At 62.8% G+C, this 17279-nt stretch overlaps 1 protein-coding gene across 2 annotated transcripts in view; it reads right to left on the reverse strand.

Moving 5' to 3' along the window:
• LOC137344474 (rho GTPase-activating protein 12-like) overlaps positions 1–16904 on the reverse strand; it is a 232881-nt gene extending 215977 nt beyond the window's left edge. For both annotated transcript variants that reach the window (XM_068007475.1, XM_068007467.1), the window contains exons 1-2: positions 16732–16904; positions 1468–2269 (exon numbers count right to left, since the gene is read on the reverse strand). In XM_068007475.1, coding sequence (XP_067863576.1) covers positions 1468–2202 — 735 coding nt within the window. In that variant the 5' untranslated portion in view covers positions 2203–2269; positions 16732–16904. The remainder of the gene's footprint in view (positions 1–1467; positions 2270–16731) is intronic.
• Between the last annotated feature and the right edge of the window lie 375 nt (positions 16905–17279).

Consider the following 17279-nt stretch of genomic DNA (forward strand, 5'->3'; position numbering starts at 1 on the left):
TTACTATTTATATGTTTATAAAAGACTTTTGGGTTCCCTTTTATGTCAGCCACTAATCTATTCTCATACTCTCTCTTTGCCTCTCTTATTCCCTTTTTTAGAACTCCTCTATACCTTATGTATTCAGCCTGGTTCTCTACTGTATTATGATCCTTACATTCATCATAAGCCTCCTTTTTATGTTTCATTTTAATCCCTATATCTTTAGTCATCCAGGGAGCTTCAGCTTTGGATACCCTTCCTTTCCCCCTCGTAGGGATGTGTCTACTTTGTACACAAACCAACTCCTCCTTGAAGGCCTCCTCAATTACTGTTTTGCCTACCAATTTTTGACTCCAATCAACCTGGGCAAGATCCCTTTTTAACTTACTGAAATTTGCCCTCCTCTAGTTAAGCATTTTCTCATTTGGTTGTTCCTTATCCTTTTCCATAACTATTCTAAACCTAATGATATTATGATCACTGTTCCCCAAATGCCCCCCCCCCTGAAACATGCTCCACCTGCCCCACTTTATTCCCCGGAACTAGATCCAGCACTGTTTCCGAAGCTTCCAGTGATCTAAAGCTTAGCATTACCAAGCTAGCCCAATGATACATTTAAACCAAGAACTTCCAAGTACTGATATACATATCTGTTTTGAACGATTTTCTCCTCAAATTTTAAGTAAACCCTTAGTATCTTAAATGAATCTACACAATGAACTAACATAATTACCTGATCACAGGAACAGTATTTGATAAAATCACTATAGCAGTTCACAGTAAAAACCACTGGACCACTAACATGACAGAATCTACATTACTTCAGCCGTATAATTGGTAGCTTTGAGAGGTAGATTGTAAAAAAAAATCCCAAAGCACCTATCTGCATATATTCTTGCAGTCCAATGACCATGAACCAACATCAGAATATATTCACTGGTTGATCAAATCAGTTCCACCAGCACTTAATATATTTATTGGCAATGAATATATTCACTGGTTGATCAAATCAGTTCCACCAGCACTTAATATATTTATTGGCAATGTTTTTGCAAACCTGTATTAATTTCAAATTTTGTTATTCAGGAACCTTAAAACAACTTTACTTCTAATTTTAGAAACCATAATTCAAATGACAATTGAAACATTCAGTATTATTACTTGGACATTTAGTGATTGAGGAAGTTGCAAAATAGGTTTGCTATAATAGGGGCCACCATGGTTATAAGAGACAATGCATTATCATAGTGAAGTGATCACCTTCATCATAATTTGATTTTCCTCCAAAAACCCAGATGCAGAAAATAAGTAATTTTTTTTTTAATCAATCACAGAGGCAGAGGACAAACAGATCAACTTAACAGAAAATAAGTGTAACTAAAAATTCCAGAAAAGGTTTGCATCACTGAGGCAATGCATTTCTACTTTTTTTTTAAAAAGAATGAAATTACCATCATCGTCTATGCAGTAATATGGAATTCCTACCTGCAACTGTTCCGTGGAACTGCTACTGTGTTCATCTCCAGATTCAGAGTCTTGATGATGCCTTTCTGAACTCTCTGCAGCCCATTCACATGAATGTTCCTGAAGCAAGTTCTTAATTTTCTCTACATCCATGGTTTCAAGATCCTGTGGCTGTCCCGGGATTCGGTTCAGATTTGTAATTCTTAAACACTGTGATTCACTTTCTCCGGGTTCTTGACTCTGGTTACTAACTTTGGCATTACATTGGACGCCAGAATGCAAATGGACCATCCCCTGAACAGAAGCCTGGTCCTGGTTCTGTGTTTGGTTTATGCTTAGGTTTGTGGTCTGGTTCTGTGCAGAAGTCTGGACTTGCAATTGTCCCAAAGAGGATTTGAAAGAGCTGGAGTAATCTGATGGTTTGGAAAGATTTTCAGACACCTGCGGTAGCTTGGCATCTGCATTTAAACTAGCAGATTTGACTTTAACAGAACTCGGTACATGTTTCACTGGTGGCATTAATGCCTTCCGAGGTAGCTCTTTAACATACTGTGCTGGAAGATAAAAAGGCTTTGAGCTATCTTCCTTCTTAACCTGCCACCAATCATTATTTGTCTTCTTCAACAAAATATATCTTTCACCTTGATTTATTGAAATCTTTCTATCTTTTGCCTCGTACTCATAATCATACTCCACCTCAATGTACACCTGTCCTGGAACAATAGATACATCTGGTTTTCCGTCTTTCTCAGCCATCTCAAAGAAACTATCGTTCACCTTTTGAAACTGGCAGTAATCCACATGATTTGTTTCCAATGTTTCACTAAAGATGGGGAAAAACACACACACATTAGTAAATATTGCTTGCTTATCCTTAATATGCTGAAGATCATTGTAACACTCTGATATCATTGTAACACTCTGATATTGTAAACGTTTATTGCAAGCCTATATCACTGTATTTTTTTGCAATTTTTAGATGACTTAAAACCAATGAACTTGCATATCGCAGTTTCTTATACAATCTTCAAATTACTGCTTTAGTCAGGATTAAATCCCAATTCCCTATCCAAGCCAGTGGTTGCCTCCAATTCTATGCGCTCTCATTTTTGTTAACAATCTCTTATGTTGAACCTTGTCGAATGCCTTCTGGAAGACCATATAAATAACATCTATAGACACTCCCTTATCTACCACATTTGTTACCTCCTCAAAAAATTCAACTAGATTCATTAGACATGACTTACCCTTTACAAATCCATGTTGGCTCACAGCTCAAAGCAATGCAGAGCTAACATTTGAACTCAGGTCTACCGACTTCATCATGCTAAATAACAGCAGTTGCACCTTTTACTAGGTAGCACTCTGGCCTCTAAGTCAGAAGGTTGTGGGTTCAACCCCACTCCAGCGACTTGAGCACACAATCCAGGCTGACAGTTCAGTAAAGGCCTGAGGGTGTGCTGCATTGTTGGAGGTGCTATCTTTCAGATGAGGTGTTAAACTGAGGCCCCATCTGCCCTCTCAGGTGGACATAAAAGATCCCGTGGTGTCTTGGCCAATATTTATCCATCAAACTATATCACTAAAATAGATTATCTGGTCATTATCACATTGCTGTTTGTGTGAACTTGCTGTGCGCAAATTGGCTACACATTTTTCTACATTACAACAGTGACTATACTTGGAAAGTTTTCATTGCTGTAAATTGCTTTGGGACATCCTGAGGTCGTGAAAGGCACTGTATAAATGCAAGTTCTCTTTCTCTCACACACACACACACAAACATTTTCTTCTTGCATGTAACACAGGTATATGAGAAAGATTTATTTAACTTTTAGAAAGTTAACTATTTCCTTATTAAATTATCAGAAGCCTTCCTTAGGTTATTCTCAACGTAATAGGTATTCTTTCATCATAACAGATGATGATCGTAACTACCCTTTCATAGTTGCGCAATTTATTTTTTAAAAAGGGGACTGCCGATTGCTGGAATCCCGTTCATGTTAAATAATCCGGTTAAACATTAATTTAATTCATCTAAAAACCAAATGATATTTCCGGTCTGCAAAAAGAACATTCAGCCTCCAGAAGTATGTTTTTAAACAGGAGCAGACACGGCTTCAACGACAAACCTACAAAGTAAAAATCTTGTAGTTGTGTCTCTGGGTCATGTAGTAACATGCTGACCAGTTCATTCCTGATCTGTGAAACATTTCCGGGTGTTTTAATAAGACAATTTTTTAAAAAACAAATATATAAATTAGTGTGTGTACATAGGCGACACGCCTTGTCGTTCAATACAACATTTCACTGCATTAACTATGACACAATTTTTCAGGAGAGCAGTAATTTCTATAATAAACACACATATGAGGTCGGGTAATACACAAAAGTGAAAAGAAACCCCGCGGCTCTGGAGATTAAATAATAACAAGGCAAAGCGAGAGAAAGAGAAACGAGCATGCATTTCAGAAACATGTGAAAGTTTGTGCGCTCCTCTCCCCAGTATTTAGTCCCTTATCTGCAGATATAAAACATTTAACTGTAATAACCATCATAATCCTCACAACTGCTGCGGGGGGAGGGGGAGGATAGGTTCGTGTGTGTGGCGGGGGTTCAGTGAGTGCGTACGTGTGTGTGGCGGGGGTGTCAGTGTGTGCGTGCGTGTGTGTGGCGGGGGTTCAGTGAGTGCGTGCGTGTGTGTGGCGGGGGGGGGTCAGTGTGTGCGTGCGTGTGTGTGGCGGGGGTTCAGTGAGTGCGTGCGTGTGTGTGGCGGGGGGGTCAGTGTGTGCGTGCGTGTGTGTGGCGGTGGGTCAGTGTGTGCGTGCGTGTGTGTGGCGGGGGGTCAGTGTGTGTGTGCGTGTGTGTGGCGGGGGGTCAGTGTATGCGTGCGTGTGTGTGGCGGGGAGGTCAGTGTGTGCGTGCGTGTGTGTGTGGCGGGGGGTCAGTGTGTGCGTGCGTGTGTGTGGCGGGGGGTCAGTGTGTGCGTGCGTGTGTGTGGCGGGGAGGTCAGTGTGTGCGTGCGTGTGTGTGGCGGGGGGTCAGTGTGTGCGTGCGTGTGTGTGGCGGGGGGTCAGTGTGTGCGTGCGTGAGTGTGGCGGGGGGTCAGTGTGTGCGTGCGTGAGTGTGTGCGTGTGGGGGAAAATCAGTGTGTGTGGCGGGGAGGGGGGAAAATCAGTGTGTGTGGCGGGGAGGGGAGAAATCAGTGGGGGTGAGTGCGGGGGGGTGTGTGAGTGCGGGGGGGTGTGTGAGTGCGGGGGGGTGTGTGAGTGCGGGGGGGTGTGTGAGTGCGGGGGGGTGTGTGAGTGCGGGGGGGTGTGTGAGTGCGGGGGGGTGTGTGAGTGCGGGGGGGTGTGTGAGTGCGGGGGTGTGTGAGTGCGGGGGGGTGTGTGAGTGCGGGGGGGGAGGGGGAGTCGGCGTGCGCGGGGGGAGGGGGAGTCGGCGTGCGCGGGGTGAGGGGGGAGTCGGCGTGCGCGGGGGGATGGGGGAGTCGGCGTGCGCGGGGGGGAGGGGGGAGTCGGCGTGCGCGGGGGGGAGGGGGGAGTCGGCGTGCGCGGGGGGGAGGGGGGAGTCGGCGTGCGCGGGGGGGAGGGGGGAGTCGGCGTGCGCGGGGGGGAGGGGGGAGTCGGCGTGCGCGGGGGGGAGGGGGGAGTCGGCGTGCGCGGGGGGGAGGGGGGAGTCGGCGTGCGCGGGGGAGGGGGGAGTCGGCGTGCGCGGGGGGGAGGGGGGAGTCGGCGTGCGCGGGGGGGAGGGGGGAGTCGGCGTGCGCGGGGGGGAGGGGGGAGTCGGCGTGCGCGGGGGAGGGGGGAGTCGGCGTGCGCGGGGGAGGGGGGAGTCGGCGTGCGCGGGGGAGGGGGGAGTCGGCGTGCGCGGGGGAGGGGGGAGTCGGCGTGCGCGGGGGAGGGGGGAGTCGGCGTGCGCGGGGGAGGGGGGAGTCGGCGTGCGCGGGGGAGGGGGGAGTCGGCGTGCGCGGGGGAGGGGGGAGTCGGCGTGCGCGGGGGGAGGGGGAGTCGGCGTGCGCGGGGGGAGGGGGGAGTCGGCGTGCGCGGGGGGAGGGGTGAGTCGGCGTGCGCGGGGGGGAGGGGGGATGTCGGCGTGCGCGGGGGGAGGGGTGAGTCGGCGTGCGCGGGGGGGAGGGGGGATGTCGGCGTGCGCGGGGGGAGGGGGAGTCGGCGTGCGCGGGGGGAGGGGGGAGTCGGCGTGCGCGGGGGGAGGGGTGAGTCGGCGTGCGCGGGGGGGAGGGGGGATGTCGGCGTGCGCGGGGGGAGGGGGGATGTCGGCGTGCGCGGGGGGAGGGCGGATGTCGGCGTGCGCGGGGGGAGGGCGGATGTCGGCGTGCGCGGGGGGAGGGCGGATGTCGGCGTGCGAGGGGGGGAGAGTCAGTGTGTGTGGGGGGGGGTGTCAGTGTGTGTGGGGGGGGGTGTCAGTGTGTGTGGGGGGGGGTGTCAGTGTGTGTGGGGGGGGGGTGTCAGTGTGTGTGGGGGGGGGGGTGTCAGTGTGTGTGGGGGGGGGGGTGTCAGTGTGTGGGGGGGGTGTCAGTGTGTGTGGGGGGGGGTGTCAGTGTGTGTGGGGGGGGGTGTCAGTGTGTGTGGGGGGGGGGGTGTCAGTGTGTGTGGGGGGGGGGGGTGTCAGTGTGTGTGGGGGGGGGAAGTCAGTGTGTGTTGGGGGGGGTGTCAGTGTGCGTTGGGGGGGGTGTCAGTGTGCGTGGGGGGGGTGTCAGTGTGCGTGGGGGGGGGGGTGTCCGTGTGCGTGGGGGGGGGGTGTCAGTGTGCGTGGGGGGGGGTGTCAGTGTGCGTGGGGGGGTGTGTCAGTGTGCGTGGGGGGGGGTGTCAGTGTGCGTGGGGGGGGGGGGGGGGTGTCAGTGTGCGTGGGGGGGGGTGTCAGTGTGCGTGGGGGGGGGGGTGTCAGTGTGCGTGGGGGGGGGGTGTCAGTGTGCGTGGGGGGGGGGTGTCAGTGTGCGTGGGGGGGGGGGGGGGTCAGTGTGTGTGGGGGGGGTGTCAGTGTGTGTGGGGGGGGGGGTCAGTGTGTGTGAGGGGGGTCAGTGTTTGTCGGGGGGGGGTCAGTGTGCATGGGGGGGGGGTGTCAGTGTGTGTGGGGGGGGGGGGGTCAGTGTGTGTGGGGGGGGTCAGTGTGTGTGAGGGGGGTCAGTGTGTGGGGGGGGGATTCAGTGTGTGGGGGGGGGATTCAGTGTGTGGGGGGGGGATTCAGTGTGTGGGGGGGGGATTCAGTGTGTGGGGGGGGGATTCAGTGTGTGGGGGGGGGGGGGGGAGTGTGTGTGTGTGGGGGGGGGGGGGGGGGGAGTGTGTGTTGGGGGGGGGTCAGTGTGTGTGTGTGTGTGTGTGTGTGTGGGGGGGAGTCAGTGTGTGGGGGGGGGGGATTCAGTGTGTGGGGGGGGGGGATTCAGTGTGTGGGGGGGGGGATTCAGTGTGTGGGGGGGGGGGATTCAGTGTGTGGGGGGGGGGGATTCAGTGTGTGGGGGGGGGGATTCAGTGTGTGGGGGGGGGGGGGGAGTGTGTGTGTGTGGGGGGGGGGGGGGGAGTGTGTGTGGGGGGGGGGTCAGTGTGTGTGTGTGTGTGTGTGGGGGGGGGAGTCAGTGTGTGTGGGGGGGGGGTAGAGTCTGTGTGGGGGGGGGGGGAAGAGTCAGTGTGTGGGGGGGGGGGGAGTCAGTGTGTGTGGGGGGGAGTCGGCGTGCGCGGGGGGGAGGGGGGAGTCGGCGTGCGCGGGGGGGAGGGGGGAGTCGGCGTGCGCGGGGGGGAGGGGGGAGTCGGCGTGCGCGGGGGGGAGGGGGGAGTCGGCGTGCGCGGGGGGGAGGGGGGAGTCGGCGTGCGCGGGGGGGAGGGGGGAGTCGGCGTGCGCGGGGGGGAGGGGGGAGTCGGCGTGCGCGGGGGGGAGGGGGGAGTCGGCGTGCGCGGGGGGGAGGGGGGAGTCGGCGTGCGCGGGGGAGGGGGAGTCGGCGTGCGCGGGGGGGAGGGGGGAGTCGGCGTGCGCGGGGGGGAGGGGGGAGTCGGCGTGCGCGGGGGGGAGGGGGGAGTCGGCGTGCGCGGGGGAGGGGGGAGTCGGCGTGCGCGGGGGAGGGGGGAGTCGGCGTGCGCGGGGGAGGGGGGAGTCGGCGTGCGCGGGGGAGGGGGGAGTCGGCGTGCGCGGGGGAGGGGGGAGTTGGCGTGCGCAGGGGAGGGGGGAGTCGGCGTGCGCGGGGGAGTGGGGAGTCGGCGTGCGCGGGGGAGGGGGGAGTCGGCGTGCGCGGGGGGAGGGGGAGTCGGCGTGCGCGGGGGGAGGGGGGAGTCGGCGTGCGCGGGGGGAGGGGTGAGTCGGCGTGCGCGGGGGGGAGGGGGGATGTCGGCGTGCGCGGGGGGAGGGGTGAGTCGGCGTGCGCGGGGGGGAGGGGGGATGTCGGCGTGCGCGGGGGGAGGGGGAGTCGGCGTGCGCGGGGGGAGGGGGGAGTCGGCGTGCGCGGGGGGAGGGGTGAGTCGGCGTGCGCGGGGGGAGGGGGGATGTCGGCGTGCGCGGGGGGAGGGGGGATGTCGGCGTGCGCGGGGGGAGGGCGGATGTCGGCGTGCGCGGGGGGAGGGCGGATGTCGGCGTGCGCGGGGGGAGGGCGGATGTCGGCGTGCGAGGGGGGAGAGTCAGTGTGTGTGGGGGGGGGTGTCAGTGTGTGTGGGGGGGGGTGTCAGTGTGTGTGGGGGGGGGTGTCAGTGTGTGTGGGGGGGGGGTGTCAGTGTGTGTGGGGGGGGGGGTGTCAGTGTGTGTGGGGGGGGGGGTGTCAGTGTGTGTGGGGGGGGGGGTGTCAGTGTGTGTGGGGGGGGGGTGTCAGTGTGTGGGGGGGGTGTCAGTGTGTGTGGGGGGGGGTGTCAGTGTGTGTGGGGGGGGGGGGTGTCAGTGTGTGTGGGGGGGGGAAGTCAGTGTGTGTGGGGGGGGGAAGTCAGTGTGTGTTGGGGGGGGTGTCAGTGTGCGTTGGGGGGGGTGTCAGTGTGCGTGGGGGGGGTGTCAGTGTGCGTGGGGGGGGGGGTGTCCGTGTGCGTGGGGGGGGGGTGTCAGTGTGCGTGGGGGGGGGTGTCAGTGTGCGTGGGGGGGTGTGTCAGTGTGCGTGGGGGGGGGTGTCAGTGTGCGTGGGGGGGGGGGGGGGGTGTCAGTGTGCGTGGGGGGGGGTGTCAGTGTGCGTGGGGGGGGGGTGTCAGTGTGCGTGGGGGGGGGGTGTCAGTGTGCGTGGGGGGGGGGTGTCAGTGTGCGTGGGGGGGGGGGGGGGGTCAGTGTGTGTGGGGGGGGTGTCAGTGTGTGTGGGGGGGGGGGTCAGTGTGTGTGAGGGGGGTCAGTGTTTGTCGGGGGGGGGTCAGTGTGCATGGGGGGGGGGTGTCAGTGTGTGTGGGGGGGGGGGGTCAGTGTGTGTGGGGGGGGGTCAGTGTGTGTGAGGGGGGTCAGTGTGTGGGGGGGGGATTCAGTGTGTGGGGGGGGGATTCAGTGTGTGGGGGGGGATTCAGTGTGTGGGGGGGGGATTCAGTGTGTGGGGGGGGGATTCAGTGTGTGGGGGGGGGGGGGGGGAGTGTGTGTGTGTGGGGGGGGGGGGGGGGGGAGTGTGTGTGGGGGGGGGGTCAGTGTGTGTGTGTGTGTGTGTGTGTGTGGGGGGGAGTCAGTGTGTGTGGGGGGGGGATTCAGTGTGTGGGGGGGGGGGATTCAGTGTGTGGGGGGGGGGATTCAGTGTGTGGGGGGGGGGGGGGGGAGTGTGTGTGTGGGGGGGGGGGGGGGGGGAGTGTGTGTGGGGGGGGGGTCAGTGTGTGTGTGTGTGTGTGTGGGGGGGGGAGTCAGTGTGTGTGGGGGGGGGGTAGAGTCTGTGTGGGGGGGGGGGGGGGGAAGAGTCAGTGTGTGGGGGGGGGGGGAGTCAGTGTGTGTGGGGGGGAGTCGGCGTGCGCGGGGGGGAGGGGGGAGTCGGCGTGCGCGGGGGGGAGGGGGGAGTCGGCGTGCGCGGGGGGGAGGGGGGAGTCGGCGTGCGCGGGGGGGAGGGGGGAGTCGGCGTGCGCGGGGGGGAGGGGGGAGTCGGCGTGCGCGGGGGGGAGGGGGGAGTCGGCGTGCGCGGGGGGGAGGGGGGAGTCGGCGTGCGCGGGGGGGAGGGGGGAGTCGGCGTGCGCGGGGGGGAGGGGGGAGTCGGCGTGCGCGGGGGGGAGGGGGGAGTCGGCGTGCGCGGGGGGGAGGGGGGAGTCGGCGTGCGCGGGGGGGAGGGGGGAGTCGGCGTGCGCGGGGGGGAGGGGGGAGTCGGCGTGCGCGGGGGGGAGGGGGGAGTCGGCGTGCGCGGGGGGGAGGGGGGAGTCGGCGTGCGCGGGGGGGAGGGGGGAGTCGGCGTGCGCGGGGGGGAGGGGGGAGTCGGCGTGCGCGGGGGGGAGGGGGGAGTCGGCGTGCGCGGGGGGAGGGGGGAGTCGGCGTGCGCGGGGGGGAGGGGGGAGTCGGCGTGCGCGGGGGGGGAGGGGGGAGTCGGCTCGTGCGCGGGGGGACGTGCGCGGGGGGGAGGGGGGAGTCGGCGTGCGCGGGGGGGGAGGGGGGAGTCGGCGTGTGTGGGGAGGGGGGAGTCGGCGTGGCGCGGGGGGAGGGGGGAGTCGGCCGTGCGCGGGGGGGAGGGGGAGTCGGCGTGTGCGGGGGAGGGGGGAGCCGGCCTGCGCGGGGGGAGGGGGGAGTCGGCGTGCGCGGGGGGAGGGGGGAGTCGGCGTGCGCGGGGGGGAGGGGGGAGTCGGCGTGCGCGGGGGGGAGGGGGGGAGCCGGCCCTGCGCGGGGGGGAGGGGGGAGTCGGAGCGGGGGGAGGGGGGAGTCGGCGTGCGCGGGGGGAGGGGGGAGCCGGCCTGCGCGGGGGGAGGGGGGAGTCGGCGTGCGCGGGGGGAGGGGTGAGTCGGCGTGCGCGGGGGGAGGGGGGAGTCGGCGTGCGCGGGGGGAGGGGGGAGTCGGCGTGCGCGGGGGGAGGGGGGAGTCGGCGTGCGCGGGGGGAGGGGGGAGTCGGCGTGCGCGGGGGGAGGGGGGATGTCGGCGTGCGCGGGGGGAGAGTCAGTGTGTGTTGGGGGGGGTGTCAGTGTGCGTGGGGGGGGGTGTCAGTGTGCGTGGGGGGGGTTGTCAGTGTGCGTGGGGGGGGGGGTGTCAGTGTGCGTGGGGGGGGGGGGGTGTCAGTGTGCGTGGGGGGGGGGGGTGTCAGTGTGCGTGGGGGGGGGGGGGTGTCAGTGTGCGTGGGGGGGGGGTGTCAGTGTGCGTGGGGGGGGGGGGGTCAGTGTGTGTGGGGGGGGGTGTCAGTGTGTGTGGGGGGGGTCAGTGTGTGGGGGGGGGATTCAGTGTGTGTGGGGGGGGATTCAGTGTGTGGGGGGGGGGATTCAGTGTGTGGGGGGGGGGGATTCAGTGTGTGGGGGGGGGGGATTCAGTGTGTGGGGGGGGGGGGGGAGTGTGTGTGTGTGGGGGGGGGGGGGAGTGTGTGTGGGGGGGGGGTCAGTGTGTGTGTGTGTGTGTGTGTGTGTGGGGGGGGGGGAGTCAGTGTGTGTGGGGGGGGGAGTCAGTGTGTGTGGGGGGGGGGTCAGTGTGTGTGGGGGGGGGGGTCAGTGTGTGTGAGGGGGGTCAGTGTGTGTCGGGGGGGGGGTCAGTGTGCATGGGGGGGGGGGGTGTCAGTGTGTGTGGGGGGGGGTCAGTGTGTGTGGGGGGGGTCAGTGTGTGTGAGGGGGGTCAGTGTGTGTGGGGGGGGGTCAGTGTGTGGGGGGGGGATTCAGTGTGTGGGGGGGGGGGGGGGGGGGGGAGTGTGTGTGTGTGGGGGGGGTGGGGGGAGTGTGTGTGGGGGGGGGGGTCAGTGTGTGTGTGTGTGTGGGGGGGGGGGGGAGTCAGTGTGTGTGGGGGTGGGAGTCAGTGTTTGTGTGTGTGTGGGGGGGGGAGTCTGTGTGTGTGTGGGGGGGGGAAGAGTCTGTGTGGGGGGAGGGGGGGGAAGAGTCTGTGTGGGGGGAGGGGGGGGAAGAGTCTGTGTGGGGGGGGGGGGGGAAGAGTCAGTGTGTGGGGGAGGGGGGGAGTCAGTGTGTGGGGGAGGGAGGAGTCAGTGTGTGTGGGGGGGGGGGAAGTCAGTGTGTGTGGGGGGAAGTCGAAGTCAGTGTGTGTGGGGGGGGGTGTCAGTGTGTGGGGGGGGGGGGGAGTCAGTGTGTGGGGGGGGGGGAGTCAGTGTGTGGGGGGGGGAGTCAGTGTGTGGGGGGGGGAGTCAGTGTGTGGGGGGGGAGTCAGTGTGTGGGGGGTGGGGGGGGGGAGTCAGTGTGTGTGGGGGGGGGGAAGAGTCTGTGTGTGTGGGGGGGGAAGAGTCTGTGTGTGGGGGGGGGAAGAGTCTGTGTGTGGGGGGGGGGGGGAAGAGTCAGTGTGTGGGGGGGGGGAAGTCAGTGTGTGTGGGGGGGGGAAGTCAGTGTGTGGGGGAGGGGGGGAGTCAGTGTGTGGGGGAGGGGGGGAGTCAGTGTGTGGGGGAGGGGGGGAGTCAGTGTGTGGGGGGGGGAGTCAGTGTGTGGGGGGGGGGAGTCAGTGTGTGGGGGGGGGGAGTCAGTGTGTGGGGGGGGGAGTCAGTGTGTGGGGGGGGGAGTCAGTGTGTGGGGGGGGGAGTCAGTGTGTGGGGGGGGGAGTCAGTGTGTGGGGGGGGAGTCAGTGTGTGGGGGGTGGGGGGGGGGAGTCAGTGTGTGGGGGGGGTGGGGGGGGGTGTCAGTGTGTGGGGGGGGTGGGGGGGGGAGTCAGTGTGTGGGGGGGGGGAGTCAATGTGTGGGGGGTGGGGGGGGGGAGTCAGTGTGTGGGGGGGGTGGGGGGGGGGTGTCAGTGTGTGGGGGGGGTGGGGGGGGGGAGTCAGTGTGTGTGGGGGGGTGGGGGGGGGGAGTCAGTGTGTGGGGGGGTTGGGGGGGGGGGGGAGTCAGTGTGGGGGGGGGGGGGAGTCAGTGTGTGTGGGGGGGGTGGGGGGGGGTGTCAGTGTGTGTGGGGGGTGGGGGGGGGAGTCAGTGTGTGGGGGGGTTGGGGGGGGGGGGAGTCAGTGTGGGGGGGGGGGGGGAGTCAGTGTGTGTGGGGGGGGGGGAAGTCAGTGTGTGTGGGGGGGGGGGGGAGTCAGTGTGTGTGGGGGGGGGGGGGAAGTCAGTGTGTGTGTGGGGGGGGGGGGGAGTCAGTGTGTGTGTGGGGGGGGGGGGGAGTCAGTGTGTGTGTGGGGGGGGGGAGTCAGTGTGTGTGTGGGGGGGGGGAGTCAGTGCGCTTGTGGGGAGGGGGGGATCAGTGTGTGTGTCGGGGGCGGGGGGATCAGTGTGTGTATCGGGGAGGGGGGGGGGATCAGTGTGTGTATCGGGGAGGGGGGGATCAGTGTGTGTGTCGGGGGCGGGGGGATCAGTGTGTGTATCGGGGAGGGGGGGGGGAATCAGTGCGTGTATCGGGGAGGGGGGGGATCAGTGTGTGTATCGGGGAGGGGGGGGGATCAGTGTGTGTATCGGGGAGGGGGGGGATCAGTGTGTGTATCGGGGAGGGGGGGGATCAGTGTGTGTATCGGGGAGGGGGGGGGATCAGTGTGTGTATCGGGGAGGGGGGGATCAGTGTGTGTATCGGGGAGGGGGGGATCGGTGTGTGTGTCGGGGGCGGGGGGATCAGTGTGTGTATCGGGGAGGGGGGGGGGATCAGTGTGTGTATCGGGGAGGGGGGGATCAGTGTGTGTGTCGGGGGCGGGGGGATCAGTGTGTGTATCGGGGAGGGGGGGGGGAATCAGTGCGTGTATCGGGGAGGGGGGGGATCAGTGTGTGTATCGGGGAGGGGGGGGGATCAGTGTGTGTATCGGGGAGGGGGGGATCAGTGTGTGTATCGGGGAGGGGGGGGATCAGTGTGTGTATCGGGGAGGGGGGGGGATCAGTGTGTGTATCGGGGAGGGGGGGATCAGTGTGTGTATCGGGGAGGGGGGGATCGGTGTGTGTGTCGGGGGCGGGGGGATCAGTGTGTGTATCGGGGAGGGGGGGGGGATCAGTGTGTGTATCGGGGAGGGGGGGGGATCAGTGTGTGTATCGGGGAGGGGGGGGATCAGTGTGTGTATCGGGGAGGGGGGGGATCAGTGTGTGTATCGGGGAGGGGGGGATCGGTGTGTGTATCGGGGAGGGGGGGGGATCAGTGTGTGTATCGGGGAGGGGAGGAATCAGTGTGTGTATCGGGGAGGGGGGGAATCAGTGTGTGTATCGGGGGGGGGGGGGGGGATCAGTGTGTGTATCGGGGGGGGGGGATCAGTGTGTGTATCGGGGAGGGGGGGGGATCAGTGTGTGTATCGGGGAGGGGGGGAGATCAGTGTGTGTATCGGGGAGGGGGGGATCAGTGTGTGTATCGGGGAGGGGGGGGGATCAGTGTGTGTATCGGGGAGGGGGGGGGATCAGTGTGTGTATCGGGGAGGGGGGGGGATCAGTGTGTGTATCGGGGAGAGGGGGGGATCAGTGTGTGTATCGGGGAGGGGGGGGGATCAGTGTGTGTATCGGGGAGGGGGGGGGATCAGTGTGTGTATCGGGGAGGGGGGGGATCAGTGTGTGTATCGGGGAGGGGGGGGGATCAGTGTGTGTATCGGGGAGAGGGGGGGATCAGTGTGTGTATCGGGGAGGGGGGGGGATCAGTGTGTGTATCGGGGAGGGGGGGAGATCAGTGTGTGTATCGGGGAGGGGGGGATCAGTGTGTGTATCGGGGAGGGGGGGGGGGATCAGTGTGTGTATCGGGGAGGGGGGGGGATCAGTGTGTGTATCGGGGAGGGGGGGGGATCAGTGTGTGTATCGGGGAGGGGGGGGGGATCAGTGTGTGTATCGGGGAGGGGGGGGGGATCAGTGTGTGTATCGGGGAGGGGGGGGGGATCAGTGTGTGTATCGGGGGGGGGGGGGATCAGTGTGTGTATCGGGGAGGGGGGGGGTTCAGTGTGTGTATCGGGGAGGGGGGGGGTTCAGTGTGTGTATCGGGGGGGGGGTCAGTGTTCGGGGGGGGGGGTCAGGTGTGTATCGGGGAGGGGGGGGGTTCAGTGTGTGTATCGGGGAGGGGGGGGATCAGTGTGTGTATCGGGGAGGGGGGGGGGTTCAGTGTGTGTATCGGGGAGGGGGGGGGATCAGTGTGTGTATCGGGGAGGGGAGGGGATCAGTGTGTGTATCGGGGGGGGGGGGGATCAGTGTGTGTATCGGGGAGAGGGGGGGATCAGTGTGTGTATCGGGGAGGGGGGGGGGATCAGTGTGTGTATCGGGGAGGGGGGGGGAACAGTGTGTGTATCGGGGAGGGGGGGGGATCAGTGTGTGTATCGGGGAGGGGGGGGCATCAGTGTGTGTATCGGGGAGAGGGGGGGATCAGTGTGTGTATCGGGGAGGGGGGGGGGATCAGTGTGTGTATCGGGGAGGGGGGGATCAGTGTGTGTATCGGGGAGGGGGGGATCAGTGTGTGTATCGGGGAGGGGGGGATCGGTGTGTGTATCGGGGAGGGGGGGGGATCGGTGTGTGTATCGGGGAGGGGGGGGGATCAGTGTGTGTATCGGGGGGGGGGGATCAGTGTGTGTATCGGGGAGGGGGGGGGATCAGTGTGTGTATCGGGGAGGGGGGGGGATCAGTGTGTGTATCGGGGAGGGGAGGGGATCAGTGTGTGTATCGGGGAGGGGGGGGGATCAGTGTGTGTATCGGGGGGGGGGGGGGGATCAGTGTGTGTATCGGGGGGGGGGGGATCAGTGTGTGTATCGGGGAGGGGGGGATCAGTGTGTGTATCGGGGAGGGGGGGGGATCAGTGTGTGTATCGGGGAGGGGGGGGGATCAGTGTGTGTATCGGGGAGGGGGGGGGATCAGTATGTGTATCGGGGAGGGGGGGGAATCAGTGTGTGTATCGGGGGGGGGGATCAGTGTGTGTATCGGGGAGGGGGGGGGATCAGTGTGTGTATCGGGGGGGGGGATCAGTGTGTGTATCGGGGAGGGGGGGGGATCAGTGTGTGTATCGGGGAGGGGGGGGGATCAGTGTGTGTATCGGGGAGGGGGGGGAATCAGTGTGTGTATCGGGGAGGGGGGGGGGATCAGTGTGTGTATCGGGGAGGGGGGGAATCAGTGTGTGTATCGGGGAGGGGGGGGGGATCAGTGTGTGTATCGGGGGGGGGGGGATCAGTGTGTGTATCGGGGAGGGGGGGATCAGTGTGTGTATCGGGGAGGGGGGGGGATCAGTGTGTGTATCGGGGAGGGGGGGGATCAGTGTGTGTATCGGGGAGGGGGGGGATCAGTGTGTGTATCGGGGAGGGGGGGGATCAGTATGTGTATCGGGGAGGGGGGGGGATCAGTGTGTGTATCGGGGAGGGGGGGGGGATCAGTGTGTGTATCGGGGGGGGATCAGTGTGTGTATCGGGGGGGGATCAGTGTGTGTATCGGGGAGGGGGGGGATCAGTGTGTGTATCGGGGAGGGGGGGGAATCAGTGTGTGTATCGGGGAGGGGGGGATCAGTGTGTGTATCGGGGAGGGGGGGGATCAGTGTGTGTATCGGGGAGGGGGGGGGATCAGTGTGTGTATCGGGGAGGGGGGGGATCAGTGTGTGTATCGGGGAGGGGGGGGGATCAGTGTGTGTATCGGGGAGGGGGGGGAATCAGTGTGTGTATCGGGGAGGGGGGGATCAGTGTGTGTATCGGGGAGGGGGGGATCAGTGTGTGTATCGGGGAGGGGGGGGAATCAGTGTGTGTATCGGGGAGGGGGGGGATCAGTGTGTGTATCGGGGAGGGGGGGATCAGTGTATGTATCGGGGAGGGGGGGGGATCAGTGTGTGTATCGGGGAGGGGGGGGGATCAGTGTGTGTATCGGGGGGGGGGGGGGATCAGTGTGTGTATCGGGGAGGGGGGGGGATCAGTGTGTGTATCGGGGGGGGGATCAGTGTGTGTATCGGGGAGGGGGGGGATCAGTGTGTGTATCGGGGAGGGGGGGGATCAGTGTGTGTATCGGGGAGGGGGGGGTTCAGTGCGCGCTAGCCTGACTCGGTGTGTTTGTTGATATCTGTATATTATTTTTTTATATATATGTAAAATATATTATTTATAAACAAGGGGTTTGGGTCCGACGGGGCGGCGCTAAATAAATCTCAGGTTTCCTTGTGGTTGCCGCTTCCTCCTTCGTTTTAACCGAGGCCCCGGTCCCGGCCCGGAGCCCGACCCCGGCCTCCACACCCACACCGCGGAGGGAGGGGAAGACGATCAGTTAATGCTTAGACAAATAAAATAATGAGAGAGAGAGAAACACAAACCAGAGAGAAACTTTTCACTCAAATTCACTCCACTCATCAAAGTTTAAGGAATAAAAAATAACCATCACGCACCTGCTCCAGGGTAACTGTGGCTGCAATAGGGAGAGGAGAAGATTTAATTTCTCGGCCGGGTGATTTAATGTCTGTGAGTTGACGGCTCCCCTCCAGATTTTTTTTTACATTATAATTTTTCTTAATCCCTCCTCAACCGCCTCCTGGCGTCGAACAAACAAGATTTCGCCTCGTTTCCACTCGGTGACGTTTGGGGCGCGCGCGCGCGCGCGCTCCTTCTGTTCAGCGGGGCGCGTTCACGCGCTCTCTACTTTCCATCTCCCCTTCTCCTCCCCACGGGATGCGCGCGCGCTCCCTCTGTTCAGCGGGGCGCGTTCACGCGCTCTCTACTTTCCATCTCCCCTTCTCCTCCCCACGGGATGCGCGCGCGCGCGCGCTCACGCTCACGCGATGCGTGTACACGAGCACCGGCATCGACACCTCGCGACTGCAGGAGGCAGGAAGCAGCGAGTGACGAGAGAGAGAGAGAAAAAAAAATCACCAAATGTAGACTTCGACAGACTTTCTTTTGGGGTAAAATTTATCTTAGTCAAAGTTTAAAGTGACCC

This window comes from Heptranchias perlo, chromosome 2, assembly GCF_035084215.1.
Source record: "Heptranchias perlo isolate sHepPer1 chromosome 2, sHepPer1.hap1, whole genome shotgun sequence".
Lineage (NCBI taxonomy): Eukaryota > Metazoa > Chordata > Chondrichthyes > Hexanchiformes > Hexanchidae > Heptranchias > Heptranchias perlo.